The sequence below is a fragment of the Nicrophorus vespilloides genome, unplaced genomic scaffold (assembly GCF_001412225.1).
Source record: "Nicrophorus vespilloides isolate i.1.1-1 unplaced genomic scaffold, Nicve_v1.0, whole genome shotgun sequence".
NCBI lineage: Eukaryota > Metazoa > Arthropoda > Insecta > Coleoptera > Silphidae > Nicrophorus > Nicrophorus vespilloides.
Genome location: NW_017100114.1, coordinates 536,529 through 552,947, shown reverse-complemented (window position 1 = coordinate 552,947; position 16,419 = coordinate 536,529). Strand labels below are relative to the sequence as shown.

Sequence of the window (16,419 nt, the reverse complement as noted above, 5' to 3'; positions counted from 1 at the left end):
AAATGTAATTAAAAATAGTTAGGATAGGGGAACAATCCTGAAATAGAAATAACAACAGTCCACGTTCCTATAAAAGAAACAGATTGAATTTCTAAATAAAGAGCACTTTGCTGTACACGAAATATTTGATTTATATTTCAACAAATAAACCAAGTGCGTCTAAACTGGAATTCAATAAATATGGGCAGTAATAGATCATAAAGACTATAATAAAGTTTTGATTTAAATAAGGCAAATAAAATCCTACCGGCTCTATGTGAATCATACAATGGGATAAGTAGTGTTTGTTAGCACATTAAAGCTAGACGAAGAGACGTAATCAAATGATTCCCATTTGAAACTTCCCTGGAGGGTGGATCTCCAACGAGGCTAAAATCAATACTCTGTAACATAGTTAGCTCTACTAGAATGCGATGGCATTGAAAATCCTGCAGATTGCGCAAGAAGTCTCATCAGAAACCGTCATTTCTCGTTAAAACCGAAACGATTGCGTAATAAGTTTTTCACCGAATCAATAATATTCTATAAAAATGTATAAATATTTTAATGAGCTATCGTAAAAATTTGATGGTTGCAAGCTTTGAGGAAACAAATGGTAAGGGTAGGGAATTAAAGAAAATCCATAATGTAGCTTTGAAACATGCAATCGAACGGAGGGTAAGTGAATTATCCTTGGGAACAGGACCAGTGGCGTAGTCAAATTGGATACAGTTGAAATACAAAACCACCACCGACTTACAGCGCCACAGTTCCCTCCCAGAATAAACAAATTATAAGTAAAGTGATTCCAGCGGTTGTTATTGTGTAACCTAATAGAAATAAATACACGCATTGAACGTATTGTCTTTCCAATATTACTCATTTAATCCCAACTCGCAAGACGACTAACACCTCGTACCTCTTCGATTAAGCTCACTTTGATTTTGAATTTGCCGCCCCTACGTAGCTCCGCTTTACTTGCGTAGTGCACATCCTGCCACAGGACGAATCCTGACCATTCTTGTTCCGGTGCTCATGCCATATAAATCTGTGAAAGTTCTACTAGATCACTCCGGTGAGTAAATTTTCACATATCATCTATAATTTGAGACAGTGTATTTCTATCAAATAGAATCACTCGGCGGCTCAAGTTATGATCGAATAAGCTATGGTAGCTGGTCATAAATTCTTAATCGCACTATCATCCATTATTTACCCGGACAATGAAAATGAGCAAGCCATATTTTTTTTTACTGAAACAAAACACGTTCATAACGAACACATAAAAATAAAAAAAATATGACAACAATAAAATGCAGATTTTTGGAGATACATTTCCAAGCGAGAATTTGTTTCATACGTGCAAAATCGTATTTGCTAATAGCTTTCCTGGAGATTATGCAACGAGCAGTAATAATAAAGACGCTTGCATTTTGTCGTTGAGCTGAGCAAACAAACGGACCGATCCAAATTTTATGTGCTGTTTCTGTCTCTCTTGCAATCCTCCTCACCCACGTTATTTATTTAAAGTATTATGTAACCGTTTGACGCGTTCGCTACGCGTTTCTTTGTTTTTGCAATTAACAGCTGTAGTCCACGAGCCAAAGCTCATTTATTATATAAAATATTAATATTTGTCGTGAGATGTGCGAAAAAGCAGTTTCGGTTAGGGCGTTCAAATGCTCAGCCTATCAATATTCGAAATCTGCTGTAATTAACAGACTTCAGTTATTTATCCATATGTTTCGTTTTTAATTAAAAAAAAAAGCCTTTATCCTATCATAATATTCAAAATGAATTAATTAAATTATTTGATCGAAAATTTATCGCAAAATATGTACACATTACTTTCAAATAAAATATAAATGTTGCTGCAGCTCTTAATAATTTTTCAATTGAAAATCAATTCTACACAATGAGTGAGGCCAATAGACAATCGACCTTAGGTCTTTCAACTGACCAGTATTAGTTTTATACATTTGTAATGCAATATATATATATATATAATATAGTAAAATAATTCCAAATAAAAATTATATACCAAAAAAAAATGTCGATCAATATATTTATGAGAATTTCAATTACGAATGTGCACAACGTTTGTTATCGTGCAAATAAATTGTGTACTAAATCTTAGGTAAACATAGAAAATTAGTTATTTTTCGCGAACTCTCGTTTTTTTTTATGTAAGCGTAGGTGGGCGGGCGGCGGCCTTAATTAAAGGCGAGTTTAATCGAAAATAACTTTGGCAAACTTTCGCGCAATGCCAATAATTAACTCGCTTCATTCGTTTCAAATAAAGAAAATATATATGCAGTAGTTCTTATGACCGACAAAACGCTAATAATGACAAAAAATGACATCTCGATTTGTGTGAAACATCACATAACTTGCAAATTACGAAACGCGCGATGAATTGTTCTATAATATTATGGATTCACTTTACTGTTTTATGACGCTTTGTTATTTTAATGACAGAACAGTCATTAAATCATATTAATGCTTGTCAGAACCTTGGATTTGCATACAATTATACGTGAAAGAATAATTCTGGTATATTTCATTATTTGTTCATCATTATTGAAACTCGGCAATATTGTTTTAGTAATATAATGACTACTCGATTTTATTTATTAGCGATTCGATAAAACCCTTCACATTCTGGTTACGTAAATCATTGATAAAACTATTTACGATTTTGATATTAATGCAGATAAGCTATTAATTTTTAATCTTCCAAATGGAGTTGACTATAATCATCAGTATTATGAAAAAAAAAATTATATAATCTCATAAGATTTAACAATCTCATTATTGAAAATGCAATAAAATCAATACTTGTAATTCTATATTATTCTATTTTCGTTTATTACTTGCAAATTTGAATCTTTTTGATAAAATATACATTTAACTACTTTTACTTAACTTTTATTATTAGTAACATTAGTTTATTTATCTCAGTTATAGTAATCAATACAACCGCATGAAATAAACCAAGTATTTGATCATGGGTATTTCCAATTTATGAATATTATTTTAGAATAATATTTTTTTTAAAACTTATTTTTACTCTTGGAACAAATTTATTATTGTAATTTTTATAATTGTAACAATAGTTTTGTCTATTCATTGATTGCACAATTGCAACAACAAATATTGCAGTGTGTAGGCTTTCTGAATCTGTACGTTTCCCTTTGACTGTGAGTGCGTTTGTCTGGCTTTGTGTGGATGCAAATTGAATTGCTGGAATTGATAATGGTTGTTAAAGTGAAGACGGGTATAGAGGGGAGAAGAGGCGAGCGTTGGAGATAGAGAGGATATGCGTGTGTGTGAACGAATTAATATTTATTGTCTGGAGGAATTTGATTGAAGCGGGAAGAGTCAATTTATCTTCATCATGGTTCTGATCTACTGTGTGGATGTTTGGTTATATGGATGGATGGATGATGCATGTAGATGCAGGAGGGCGCGGCCGCATCCGACTGTCAAATCTAATCGCGTATTTGTTGCTAGGTAGTCCATAATTCATTCGCTGTTTGTAAATTCGATTGAACCGTCTACGCCAAATCGAATTTCAAACAATAAAGGAACGCGCGCGGTATTGCGAATGGATGCTTATGATGAACGCAAACAAAACCGACGGCTAAAAATACATGACCAGCTGATTGACTGGGAAAAGTAATAGGAAAAGAATTATGCACGAAGGTGGTTAAGATAGATCAATACTGCAGTCAGCTGATTCCCAACGAAATAATGCAGCCTTTTCATAATTGTCATCGAAACCTTTTGAATCATTTACATACATTACCGATAGATCGATGGTCCACGGAGCGGATCAGGTGTGTCCCGTCGGCGCGCGTTACGCAACCGCAGGATAGTCCGCATCGGAAATATCGGGAATACCGAAAAAAAAATGAGAATCAAAGAGAACGGGAGAGGCAGGGCTTAGAACAAAAAAAAATAACTTCAGCTCTCTTGTGTATAGATTTTTTGTGGCTGTCCTCTCATTTTTAGTATATTTTTGCGAAAATCCGGTACAATTGTGGGTGGGGGGCTATGGCCGGGGTCAAAAGTTCTAAATAAAAAAAAGAAGAGAGAAGAAACGTTGGCGGAGGAGTAGGTAGGGTAGGTCGGGCCGGCCAACTATTGGTTCGTTCTAATTCTGGGCTAAACTGACGTCACCAAAAGTGGGGTAGTGGGATCACTACAAGCAGCTCTTCTCAGCAGGCTTCTAGCTCATAATCAGTTCGCTCCTCGCAGAGTGTGTTTCTAATCTGATAAGAATAGAACAATCTAAGGTGAGGTTCATTGAGAATTTTCGAATTATTTTTCGCTTTTTTTCTCCATTACTCTCTCTCTCGCAATTTGTTAACTTTAAGTTGTTGTGTGCGCTCATCGTAGCAAACCGTAAGTACCTAGGTCTTTAAACAAAATTAGATCGGTATTATTGTTACTTTATTTATTTTTTTCCTCTCTTGAACTTTGAAGGAGGCGCGCGCGCTTCTTCCAATCCATCCATACAAACATCGACGTAACTAAATCGTTCGTTTGCGTATGTGTGTGTGAATTGAATATGTGCGGCGCGTGTTACGTAATTGCGAATATAAAGGCTTATTATTATTATAGTTTCCTTTTTATCTCTTTTGTGTTTAATTGATGTTGCCTCGGTATTTCGCCGGCTACGTACTTCGCTCATTAATGTCCATTAAGCAAAATTTGCGCGCCAGTTGAAATGGAACTGTACACTCCAGACATGGCAAATTGCTCCAATTGACCATAGCTTTCATTCTTGAATTTCATACAATTTATTATGCATATTTTTTTTTTGTTCATGTTTTTTTTTAAACTTGGATCTTTTGATCATATGCAACCAAGATGACGCGCTTAGATTGAAAAAAAAATTGATTTGTCGTGAACTGGAAGAGTATGTACATTTCAATTGGCACATAACTCGTCGCCGGTGAGAAATCCGATATTCCCGGGAATTTGCAGTGAAACAGAACACGCGCCGTTTCACCTTTTTCCGCTGAATATGGCATTTATGGTGGATGCGCCTGGGGGCGGATGGTGACGCGCGCCGTTTATAGCTGTATCGATCCGCTGGGCTTGCACACCAAGGGGTGGTTGCGACGCCGACGCGGCATTGACAGTGAGCGCTTCAGTTGAGGGTGAATAGACGGGTAGGGTTGTACACGGCCAGAGACTAACGCCTTTTAGAAGGGCGGCGTCCTCGAAACCCCATGTCTAGTTCTAGTACTAACTCCAGCAATTAGTTAGTAGTTGTAGTGTACCGATTTTTCCAGTGTACTAGCCTTGTTTTAGAATAGAATAGAGCCGCACTAAACAAATTTCTATCCAATTAAACCGAAATTATCGTAAATTCACGAATACACGAAAAAAAGATGGGTGGTTGCGCGTCTAAGGAGAACGGGAAAAGCAAAATCAAAGAGGATGATGCGGGGTTTGTACAATACGTGTCGTTTTGATGTTGGTGTCTCTCTATCTCTCTCTCTATCTATCTGCATGGGTCAATATCAACGTACCAAGGGCCTAACCATGGCCTCAACTTTTAAAATAATGCCACGGCCGACCAAAAATTAATTATATTTTTGTTCGTTTATATGTGTACATATCTATTTATTTTTGTGTATTTATAGAGATATTTGTATTTTTGAATCGCTCCGTGCGCGTTGGTAAAATCCTTTATCCCACCTCCTCCATTGTCTTATCTATGGTCTTTCCCCCCTCCAATTAGTGAATTAGTGTATTAAACTCTGAACTAAAAATAAGCTTGTGCATTAGTTTTTGCATCAGGAACTGTCTATATATAAATAAATCGCGGGTAGCTATCAAAGAAACTAAAAATAGCCGTGCCCCAAAGTATAAAAGACTAGGTAAAAGCTAATCCCGCATCATTCGTTTTCAGAAACTCATCCAGCACAATGGTTGACCAAGCTGTTCTCGACAAATTGGAAGCTGGCTTCAAGAAATTGGAAGCCTCCGACTCCAAGTCGCTCTTGAAGAAGTTCCTCACCAGGGAAATCTTCGATAACCTCAAGACCAAGAAGACCTCTTTCGGTTCCACCCTTCTTGATGTTATTCAGTCTGGTAAGTTTGTTGATTTGTACTTTGTGAGCGAGAACATTTGAATCGAATTGGTAATTTACAGGTTTGGAGAACCACGACTCCGGCGTTGGCATCTACGCCCCAGACGCAGAAGCCTACACCGTTTTCGCTGATTTGTTCGACCCAATCATCGAAGACTACCATGGTGGATTCAAGAAGACCGACTCTCACCCAGCCAAGAACTGGGGTGATGTAGCCACCTTCGGCAACTTGGACCCTGCTGGTGAATACGTTGTCTCCACCCGCGTCCGTTGCGGTCGCTCCATGGAGGGATACCCATTCAACCCATGCTTGACCGAGGAGCAATACAAGGAGATGGAACAGAAGGTCTCCACCACCCTCTCTGGACTCGAGGGTGAATTGAAGGGAACTTTCTTCCCATTGACTGGCATGTCCAAGGATGTCCAGCAAAAGTTAATCGATGACCACTTCCTCTTCAAGGAAGGTGATCGTTTCCTTCAAACCGCCAACGCTTGCCGCTTCTGGCCATCCGGACGTGGCATCTTCCACAACGATAACAAGACCTTCTTGGTCTGGTGCAACGAGGAAGATCATCTCCGTCTCATCTCCATGCAAATGGGTGGCGATCTTGGTGAAGTTTACCGTCGTCTCGTCACTGCCGTCAACGACATTGAGAAGCGTGTTCCTTTCTCCCACAACGACAGATTGGGTTTCCTCACTTTCTGCCCAACCAACTTGGGAACCACCGTTCGCGCCTCCGTGCACATCAAGGTCCCCAAGCTTGCCGCCAACAAGGCTAAGCTCGACGAAATCGCCGCCAAATACAACTTGCAAGTCCGTGGAACCCGTGGTGAGCACACCGAAGCCGAAGGTGGTATCTACGATATCTCCAACAAGAGACGTATGGGACTTACTGAATTCGACGCCGTCAAAGAGATGTACGATGGCATTGCTGAACTCATCAAGATGGAGAAGGAAGCCTAAGTATTCAACAACCAATCCAACATTCAACATCTTCAAACAACAACGCAATACCGCACTGTATTCTTTGTAATAGCAAAGACTCAACTGTACCAAAACAAAAAACATGTAATTCATTATCCAAAATTTCAAACATCGTGATCAGATCCGAATTATTAACGATTCGGAATCAGTGATTACTTAGCCAAAGATTGGTGTTTTTGGACTTATTTTTAGTGTATACTCAGCTTATAGTCAGCGTTGTTTTTAAAACTGACACATTACTATAATATAATATTAATTTTAATCTGACAACATACATTGGGTCATCATTTACCATGAGGCGATTCACGAAGTAGATTCGTCTGCAGAATGTTACCATTTCTGGTTGATCGTTTAGTAAATAATAAAGATCCGATGTAAAATATGACTTTTATTCAATACACATACACCAAAAGTCCTTTCCCAGAAAAGAATAACTGCCAAATGCAGTACAATATTTATATCTCCAATCTATTCTTGGAAGCCAGTTTCGACATCAGAATCCTCACTCTCGCCAAAATCAATGTGACTAGAAATCTTTTGCCTGTGATGGATGTCTACAATGCTCAAAAGTTGCGACAGAAATTCCATGCAGCAGGCAGATGTGCCATCTCTCAATTTCCGAAAACCATGACCTTAAACAAGATTCAGCTGAAATTACGTTCATTGAACTTTACTGCAACGAACCTATAGGTACAACAACATCTCTCAAAATAACGTGTTGGTGAGTCATAGCAGCCAACATTCGCTTAAGAAGTTCTTGTTGTAAGTCAGCAGTGATTTGAAGCTTCGAGATAAAAATCAATAGGTATTCGATTAAGTAAGCAGTGCCCTATTAACAAACTAATTAATTGACTTTGTATTCAGTTATGACACCGGACTAACCGCATCGAGTTTAGAGAAGCAAGCTTCAGTATGCGAATAATGGATAACTAGAATCTCTAAATTGTCGATGTCCAGGAGAGGTTTCTTCAGATTCTCCAGCCAATCGTAGAGTAATGCTGCCAACAAAACGATATCATCGGAAAGATCAAGCTTGACCCAACCCAACTGCGACGAATTAATCTCATGTTGAAGTCCTCTGATAACATGGCGAGCCTCGGTACTCAGAACATTAAAATCCATCATAATCAAGGTATCTACAACTTGTCTCACATCTTGAATTTCAATTGGACCATCATGAGCCTTCTCATGCTCAAAATTTTTGTGATTCTCCAACTCTTGAAAACACTTGTTTTCGTACAATATATCTTCATGATGCTCATCATCAATATCTAGAAAAACAATGTTGTTAAATATTTATTAAATTATAATTACTTTTTAGATGCCTGAGAATGTTTCCAACAAGTCGCTTCCATCTGAAGGATTCGGACTGGGAGGTGATGAAACGACACTCATGATGTCTGATCCACTCGAGGATGGAGAAGCTGGGCTTAGCAAGCTCACTGTAATACAACTTATTTGCTAACTGTTAATCCCAAATGATGTTTACTCACGCTCATCCAAGTGACTGCAGATGCTATAAAGACTTTCATGTCTTTGCACATTAACTACCATTTTATCGTATAAGAAGTCTGTCGTATAAGGGACGTTGGATGTGGAGAAATCATCGATCCAGCAACCGCACAATTTAAGTATCCTTTCGCAGATTTTATGTATGATCTATAAAAAAAAGGTATTTACTTATTAATTTAAACGAAAGAAAAACTTTGATCACTTTGGGAATATGCTTGTAGTTCCTTTCCTCGTAACCGTGAAGAGCTACCTTCTGTCTCTTAAGAAACCTCGCCAGGGTGAAGGGTGTCATGGTTTTCTCTTTACCACTATGTTCCCTGCAACAGAAAAAAACGAACGAAGATATCATTTAGTGCACCACCACCATAATCAATGGATGTAATACTTGATGTAGAAGGTCTGCAAATTGGGGAGGATGTAATGTGCGAAGTGCCGGACGCAGGATATCTGACCTCTTGTTTGTACGGACCCAGGCCTTCGTAATCTTACAAATTGTATAGCTGCATTGGCTTGAACCCTCAAGGAGTACACAAGATAACAGGCGATCAACACGCCGGTCCTTCCAAGTCCTTGAAAAGTGAAGACATTTACACGTGAGGAAAAAAAATCGAATCGCATGTCCTACCTGCATGACAATGGATGGCAATTCTACCCTCGGTCACGGCGAAGGCCACGACTTTGACCATGTTTAACAACCCTATCAATGTTGCATCGCCATAGTCTTTCCACGCGAAGTTGTAGTAATAAACTGCAAATTAATTAAACTTTAAAGGTGAAGGTTCGGATCTAATTTAAAGGCACGAGCGTTCAATAGTAAACGCTAACCGATATGAAATCAAGTATCAAATATTCAGAGCGTTTCAAATTTTCGATGAAACGTCATATCAATTATTAGAAGTTCGAAGCAAAACAAAAAAAGTCTAAACTTACACTTTTTGCTGTACATGAATAATTTATTGTGTAAAGGTGATTAAATTAGGGTAATTAAATACATTATTTTGGTACAAATTAATCAGTAGCTATAGTTTGAACATTTATAATTTTGAATTCTACTTGTATAAATTATAAACTCATTGAATGAAAACTGATTTCATTTAGAGGTAAGCAGGTAATAACGTTTGAATATTCAATGATTCTGTTTCTATTCTTATACAAATGACTTAATATCAGGGAATTATAACTGGATATGTTATTATATGTAAACTATCCATTTGTAAACTCAAACCAAAGTGGTGCTTTTGAATAAGTTTCCAATCGATGTAATTGCTTTATCTGTATAAAATGTTTACAAATTATTATTTTTTTATTTCTTAGAAAAAGAAAACGAAATACATTTACTATTGTTTGTTGTTAATTGGATGGGCATTTTTAATTTGCAAATTGAATTAATTACAATTTAATTCGTTAATTCATATGGAACGACTGCACGTGAAAATTGGGATCGATATTATACAGAATTACAAAGCAATCGTTGCTTCCTCCGTGCCATTACTTCTAATTATCTTTACCCAATAAATAACTAAACTAGCACAAACTTTATTCAAAGCCACATACCACCTGTAATTATGTAACCTATTTCAGTATATAGAATATGCTTTTTGGTTATTTATTTTCAATTTACGTTCTTACTTTCATTATTTAAGTATGAATTTATGTGGAAACTAAATGTATGGATTTTCACATTCTTTCATATTATTTGCAATTCATTTGAATATTTTGTACATAAGTTATAAACCAAAAAAAAATCATTAGTTCTACGTAACAAAAAAAAAGTGCAAATCGTCCAAATTAATATATTTCGGTATGCCCTTAGATAGGATATTAATAGAACTATTAATATTAATAGAATATTAATAGTTATAGAACTAAAATTGATTTCATCTTTAATATGAAATTATTTTCTTCAGATCATATACAAGTTTGTTGATATCTAATCTATTGAAAAATAAAGATTAAAATTTACAATTTTGTTGGAAAATGATATTATAAAACGTAGTTTAGTTTAAATCCTTAGGGGAAATCTACCATCGACGAATAAATTCCATTTATATCAATCGATAATTTACTAAATGTCCCAATCGAATAAATTAGAAATAAATATTGGACGAATGAAATATATGACTATTTTCAGCTAATCTATAAATACTATATCGAACACATTTGATTAAAATAATTTTATTGATATTTTTTTCACGAAATATTTTCTATTACAACGAATACAACAATTTTAGAAGGAAATACCTAATTCTAAGAGTATACATTTCAAGGGAAATGTGCACGCTCTTTTCCATCAGTTTTATTATTTAGTTTTTGGCAGTTTTTTCAGCATTTATAAATCTAAATATAGTTATTCCGCTTAATTGGTACAAAACCTAAAGAACGGAAATAAAACTAAGGAAATAAGGTCCGCTTTTTCGGGACAATATTTCATTTAATCGGGACAATAATCCTCGTGACACTGGTCCATGGATGCTGTGCTTGCATATTAATTGTTCCAGAATTTATATAATTTTCTATTATGTAGAACGTGTACAATTTTTTAATACGTATAGTTTTGTGACTTGTTTTATTTTGATCAATTTATAAAATAAAATATTAAAAAACACTAATCCTGTAATTTTTTGTGGAACTTCAGGTAATTGGTCCAGCCGCTTAATAGGGACAAAAAGTACTAAAGTAAATTTTCATTTATTATATTAAATTCTGGGTTTCCTTCAAAATAAATAGCTATAAGATATTTGAGAAATGTTTATAGTTTAAAGCCTAGTATACATTTTCACCGAGAATCATGAATTTCAAGAAATAATTTTAGAAAAAAAATTGCTATGAAAATTATTAATGTAGATTTAACACCTATTACATACAGTGAATTACGTTATGTGTTATTGATCTAATAGTGACAAAAGTTCTTACAGAATTAAATATAAAAATATAATGAGCTATGTCCATCGTTGGAAGTAAAATATTCATGTCTTAAAATAAGGCACGATAATGAAGAAAAAGAGTGGAAAAAACAACAAACACCGGCGAAATATCTATTCTACAAATGACCATCAGCAGTGTTACCAATTTATTATTAAAGTAATGCCCGTTTCCAATGTAAACAACATTATTTCTAAAAATAAGCAGTGTCCAGTCACACGCCTGGATCAATTTATTATACGTCTGCCTCAAAACCACAAAAATCTACACTAGATAATTAATATCAACTTTTATTATTTTGACTTTCTCAATTACCAAATGAATATTTTCATTTTTAATAAAATAAAAATTAATTCTTCTTTTTAACAATTTATTTTGTGACTGATATGTTTATTGCATTTGGTGCATGCGCCAGGCTATTAATTAACAGAAATTTTAATTAATTATATGATTTATTTGTGTGTATTATTTATATTTTTACTTAATCATTTGTGTTTTATGAGATTAGCATGTTCAAAGTGATCACCCGTTAGTGATGCTTAACTTTCGTTATCTATCAAAGGTTTAGAAACTTTCAACGCGTATTTAAAATAATATCCAACAAGATTGATTGTCTCATCAATATATCCATAAATTATGTACAATTTGAATCAATGCCCTTTTACCAAATTAGTGTTATTTATCTAACCAATAATCTATAGAACACGCTATTCCTACATAGATTACATAAAATATAGTAATTTTCTTCGAATTTCTGTTCGTTTCTATAATTTACACTTCGGTGCATATTGGTTTGCATAACATACGTTACACATGTAACCCGCCATCTTCATGTAATTTATAACTAAAAACGCTATTAATAAAAATGAAGCTTTTTTATTAGAAATAGTATTTTCTTAAAACAAAATAAGTAATTTTTAATTTTTACAAATGTAAATAACTTAAATATTGATCAAATTAAATGTGCTCTGTTACTACGAATTGGTGCAGTTGACTTTACAAAACTTACTATTGTTTTCCATGAATATGTTAGGATCGTAGGAGAAACCGGAACTCTCCAAAGGATGACCGCAGCTCGAGTGCTCTTTGGGACATTGCAGATTTATAACAGACTTTATGCCCAAACTGAAAATTATGAAGACATTAAGAAGGTTTATGAATCACCGGTGATCGGTGCTACCTTTGGAACTGCTCAATGATATTCTTCTGAATGATCGTGACTGTGCTTGGTCGTGCCATCGCGAGCACGTGGTCCGTTATCCTTCAAATAAAAGGACGTATAAATTAATCGTTAATGCAGGTGTATTTTTTCTGTATACAAAAAAAAATCTAGGTAAACGAAAGTAAAACGATCACGATCTTGACCGTTTCATTTGCATATATCACATAAACAGGGTTAAAAGAAATAGGGGAAAATACCGCGTCGCACTAAATCAACAATGGTCTATTTATTCCTTCACCTTTGTTATTTTCATAAACCGATACCTATGAATTTCAATTATTTGAATGAAAATTTATTAATTAGTTTCTTATTCAATTTCTTTGAATATTTTATATTATTTATCTATGTTATATCAAAATCTCACCAGTGAGAGTACAAGCCTTGGATGGCCAAGCTGTCCGCGGTCCAGTTATTGGGATTCTCATATTTGCAATGGGATCCACCGCAGAAGACGCTGCATTGGATGCCCTGCGGTGTCAATCTTCGGATGTGATCCGAAAGCTTGTTGTAGTTTGCGGTGACTATCGGACTGTGGTCACCTGTTGGTGTCTTCAGGATTGCCTGTGGTGGTTCCATGGCTGTGGTGAGCACGATACTGCTGCGACGGAACTACCACCTTGCGTGCCATATTCCATGGCTATGGTACAAGCGCATGCCCCAATTATTTATAAACTTCTGCAATCAACGGGAAAAATATACCCTTCGTCTGCAATTTCTTTGACAATGGCACGCCAAAAACATCCGCTAGACGACTTCAAGATCAATCATTCAATACATATTTGTAATTTATTAATGATTACTATTTACAATTCTAATTATAAGCATTACTATTAGTTTTCAAGATTGAATAAAGATTCATATCGTTTAGATTTAATTAAATCAATGTGATTACATAAACGTACATATTATAAGATATTATATACATGTAGTCGATATTATTAGATGTAATAACAATCTTGAACAAAAAATGCAATGTTTTCATATTTTAATGATTTTCTCGGAAACTATAAGAGATAGAATGTATACAAAAGTTGCATATGAACGATGACTATTTAGGAAATATAGCAAGTATTGCTGGCATTGCAAGCATTACTGAAAATTTAAAAAAATGACGCTCAAAAAAGCACATTTTATAGGCTTTCCTATGAAATTTGTATATTTGGGAAATGTAGCGAGTATTCACACATTACTGTAGTTTCATTCTTTTGGCAGTAATTCACGTTCAAAATTGAAATACCGAAATATTAACGATCGAAATAGCAGTGTTTTCACATTTTAGTGATTTTCTCGGAAACTATAATAAATGGAATAGATCCAAAATATGCATATGGAAGCTGAATGTTTGTGGAATGTAGCAAATATTCATTCATTACTGTGGATTTATCAATTCGGTTGTAATTCGCGTTCAAAAAGCAGTATTTTTACATTTTGAAACTATAACAGAATCAAAATAGATACAAAAGATAGTTGAATATTTATGGAATCCAATAGTTTAATTTGGTATATAATTTTTACAAATTGTATAATTTTATAGACTTTTTGAAAAGAAATATTAAAAAAAAACTATATTTGCTCAAGCCTTGTTCTTCGATGGAAAAAATGACATTCTTTTCGAAGGTAAACAAACGCAATGCGACAATTGTATAACCATGTTAACATTTAGCTGCAAGATCATACAAACGATAAAATTCAAAAAAGTATCATATCAATCATAAATTATTTAATCTATTTTGAATACTTTTAAATGCCTTGAAATTTCAGAAAAATAATTTGAATTAGAATTTTTTAAATTTTATAAATATGCTTTTTTTTCTAATAATTTATTATTATTATTATTATTAAAAAGCAAATTTATTTTTATTTACTATTTTTTATTTGCCTAAAGATAAAAGAGCAATTAATTTAATTTTATAAATAATTGAGATAGTTTGTTGATCATACAAATAAGTTATCAATTCTGATACTTTTTTCTGATATGAAATGGACTGGTACATTAAATTTAATGAAAACAATAACAACAACAAAGCGATGTCATGGAAGCTCAATGTTGTTTGCTCGATAAGTGCGGGATAATGTAAATTCACTTATAATGGGAACCGAACTGCGATTGGATGTCGCGATAGCATTGATCGGGAATTGTTCCTTGTTGTTGAAAGGAAGGTTTGATGACACCCTCAAAAGGGTGGAAGGCAGCTGAGCGCGTGCACAATTTATTAGTTAGAAAACAGGACGGACGTTGTTTGCTGATCATGTATGTCGATTAACATATTTGTTTCGCGAACGCCATTCCCCAATTAATACGTGCTTCTCGTTACTTTCGTTAATAACGACTAATTACAGTAATTGCATCATGCAAACTAATTCCGCGAAACCGAGGCCATCGATGGGATTGGTTCGACCATTGCGGTCCCTCCCTTCCATAACTGGTTAGATCATTATCTCGTAATATCTCTAAATGTGCATTCAGAAACTGGTTTCACTGGTGGTTCAAAAATGAAGAAAGTCTACTGCATCATCTATTGGTTGGAAACTTCTTTATTCATTCATGCTCCTCCCATAATCTTCATACTTATTCTCAATGAGCTTTTATTTCTCGGAAATAATAATTACAAATATAAATTATTACAGTTCAAATATAATCTACCAATTATTAATAATTAAAAATCAGAAATAGAAGCTATTAATTTTGTATATACCAGAGATAAAGCCGAAGAGAGCCGTAAACCGTTTTTTTTTATAATTTATTAAGTATTTATTGTATATTTTCGCAAATAAGAACACATAAAAATATAATTATGAAATAATAATAAAAATAAAATATGTCTTTGGTAAAATGTTTACAATAAAATTAGGAAAAAAAAATAAACTAAAATTTTAATAGACACCGCACTTGAGTGGAATCGTGCTTAACGAGCATAATCCGTTACAAAATTTCCAGGTTTTTACTCGTATAATGAAATACTTGTATAGTGAAACAATTTTCCGTTGGTCTCGCTTTTTAATCATTTTGCTTTTCACATCTATGGTTATTTTTATTCTTTCGCTTTTTATTCAGAGTGTTATTAAATTTTTCACAGAAAAATCACAAATACCATATACAAATAATATGTGAACACAAGTTTGGAAAATGATGCAGCAGGCGCAAATTCTGAGACTTCTCCTTTCGTCGTCACTCGTTATACGAAACATCGCTCGTTAAGCGAGTTATTTTTCTAATATATTTTGGAAAATACTCATTAAGTGAGGAGCTCGAAAGGCAAGGTACCACTGTATATTAATAGCTTTTATTTCCGCAGTATAAATTATATTTTTTATGTACATAAATTTGACTAACGAATTACGGAATAAAATTGTCATAAGTCGTTAAGTGAGTCATTTTTCTAATATATTTTGGAAAATGTTCGTTAAGTGAGGTGCACGTAAGGCGAGGTTCCACTGTATATTAATAGCTTGTATTTCTGCAGTATAAAATATATTTTTTATGTACACAAATGTGACTAACGAATTACGGAATAAAATTGTTGTAAGTCGAGAAGTGAGTGTATTTATATTTTAATCTTCATTATTTCTATGAAATATACTAATATAAAGTTTATTTTATCTTTAGCCACTCAAATATTCTTCCTTAAATTAATATACAAGAAAAAATAATTTGCTGACTAATATGAATTAATCAAGTATTGATTTTTTTA

General features: G+C 34.2%; 2 protein-coding genes across 3 annotated transcripts; one reads left to right on the top strand and one right to left on the bottom strand.

Annotated features, from left to right (window-relative positions):
- The first annotated feature begins 1,032 nt into the window (after window positions 1-1,032).
- LOC108568746 (arginine kinase) lies at window positions 1,033-7,299 on the top strand. 2 transcript variants are annotated; one of them, XM_017930013.1, is made up of 3 exons: window positions 1,033-1,054; window positions 5,906-6,087; window positions 6,149-7,299. In XM_017930013.1, exons 2-3 carry the CDS (start codon window positions 5,922-5,924, stop codon window positions 7,048-7,050), a joined length of 1,068 nt encoding a protein of 355 aa, XP_017785502.1. In that variant the 5' UTR covers window positions 1,033-1,054; window positions 5,906-5,921; the 3' UTR covers window positions 7,051-7,299. The 2 variants fall into 2 exon arrangements, with proteins under 2 accessions (XP_017785502.1, XP_017785501.1); XM_017930012.1 differs by lacking the exon at window positions 1,033-1,054 and adding an exon at window positions 4,171-4,277.
- Window positions 7,300-7,439: 140 nt separating this feature from the next.
- On the bottom strand, window positions 7,440-13,495 carry LOC108568747 (protein tyrosine phosphatase domain-containing protein 1-like). The gene is given in 10 exon segments (XM_017930014.1): window positions 7,440-7,703; window positions 7,756-7,900; window positions 7,954-8,495; window positions 8,580-8,730; window positions 8,786-8,900; window positions 8,969-9,152; window positions 9,209-9,331; window positions 12,515-12,630; window positions 12,686-12,766; window positions 13,092-13,495. Coding segments are annotated over 10 exon segments (1,833 nt in total). The 5' UTR covers window positions 13,304-13,495; the 3' UTR covers window positions 7,440-7,539.
- Window positions 13,496-16,419: the final 2,924 nt, after the last annotated feature.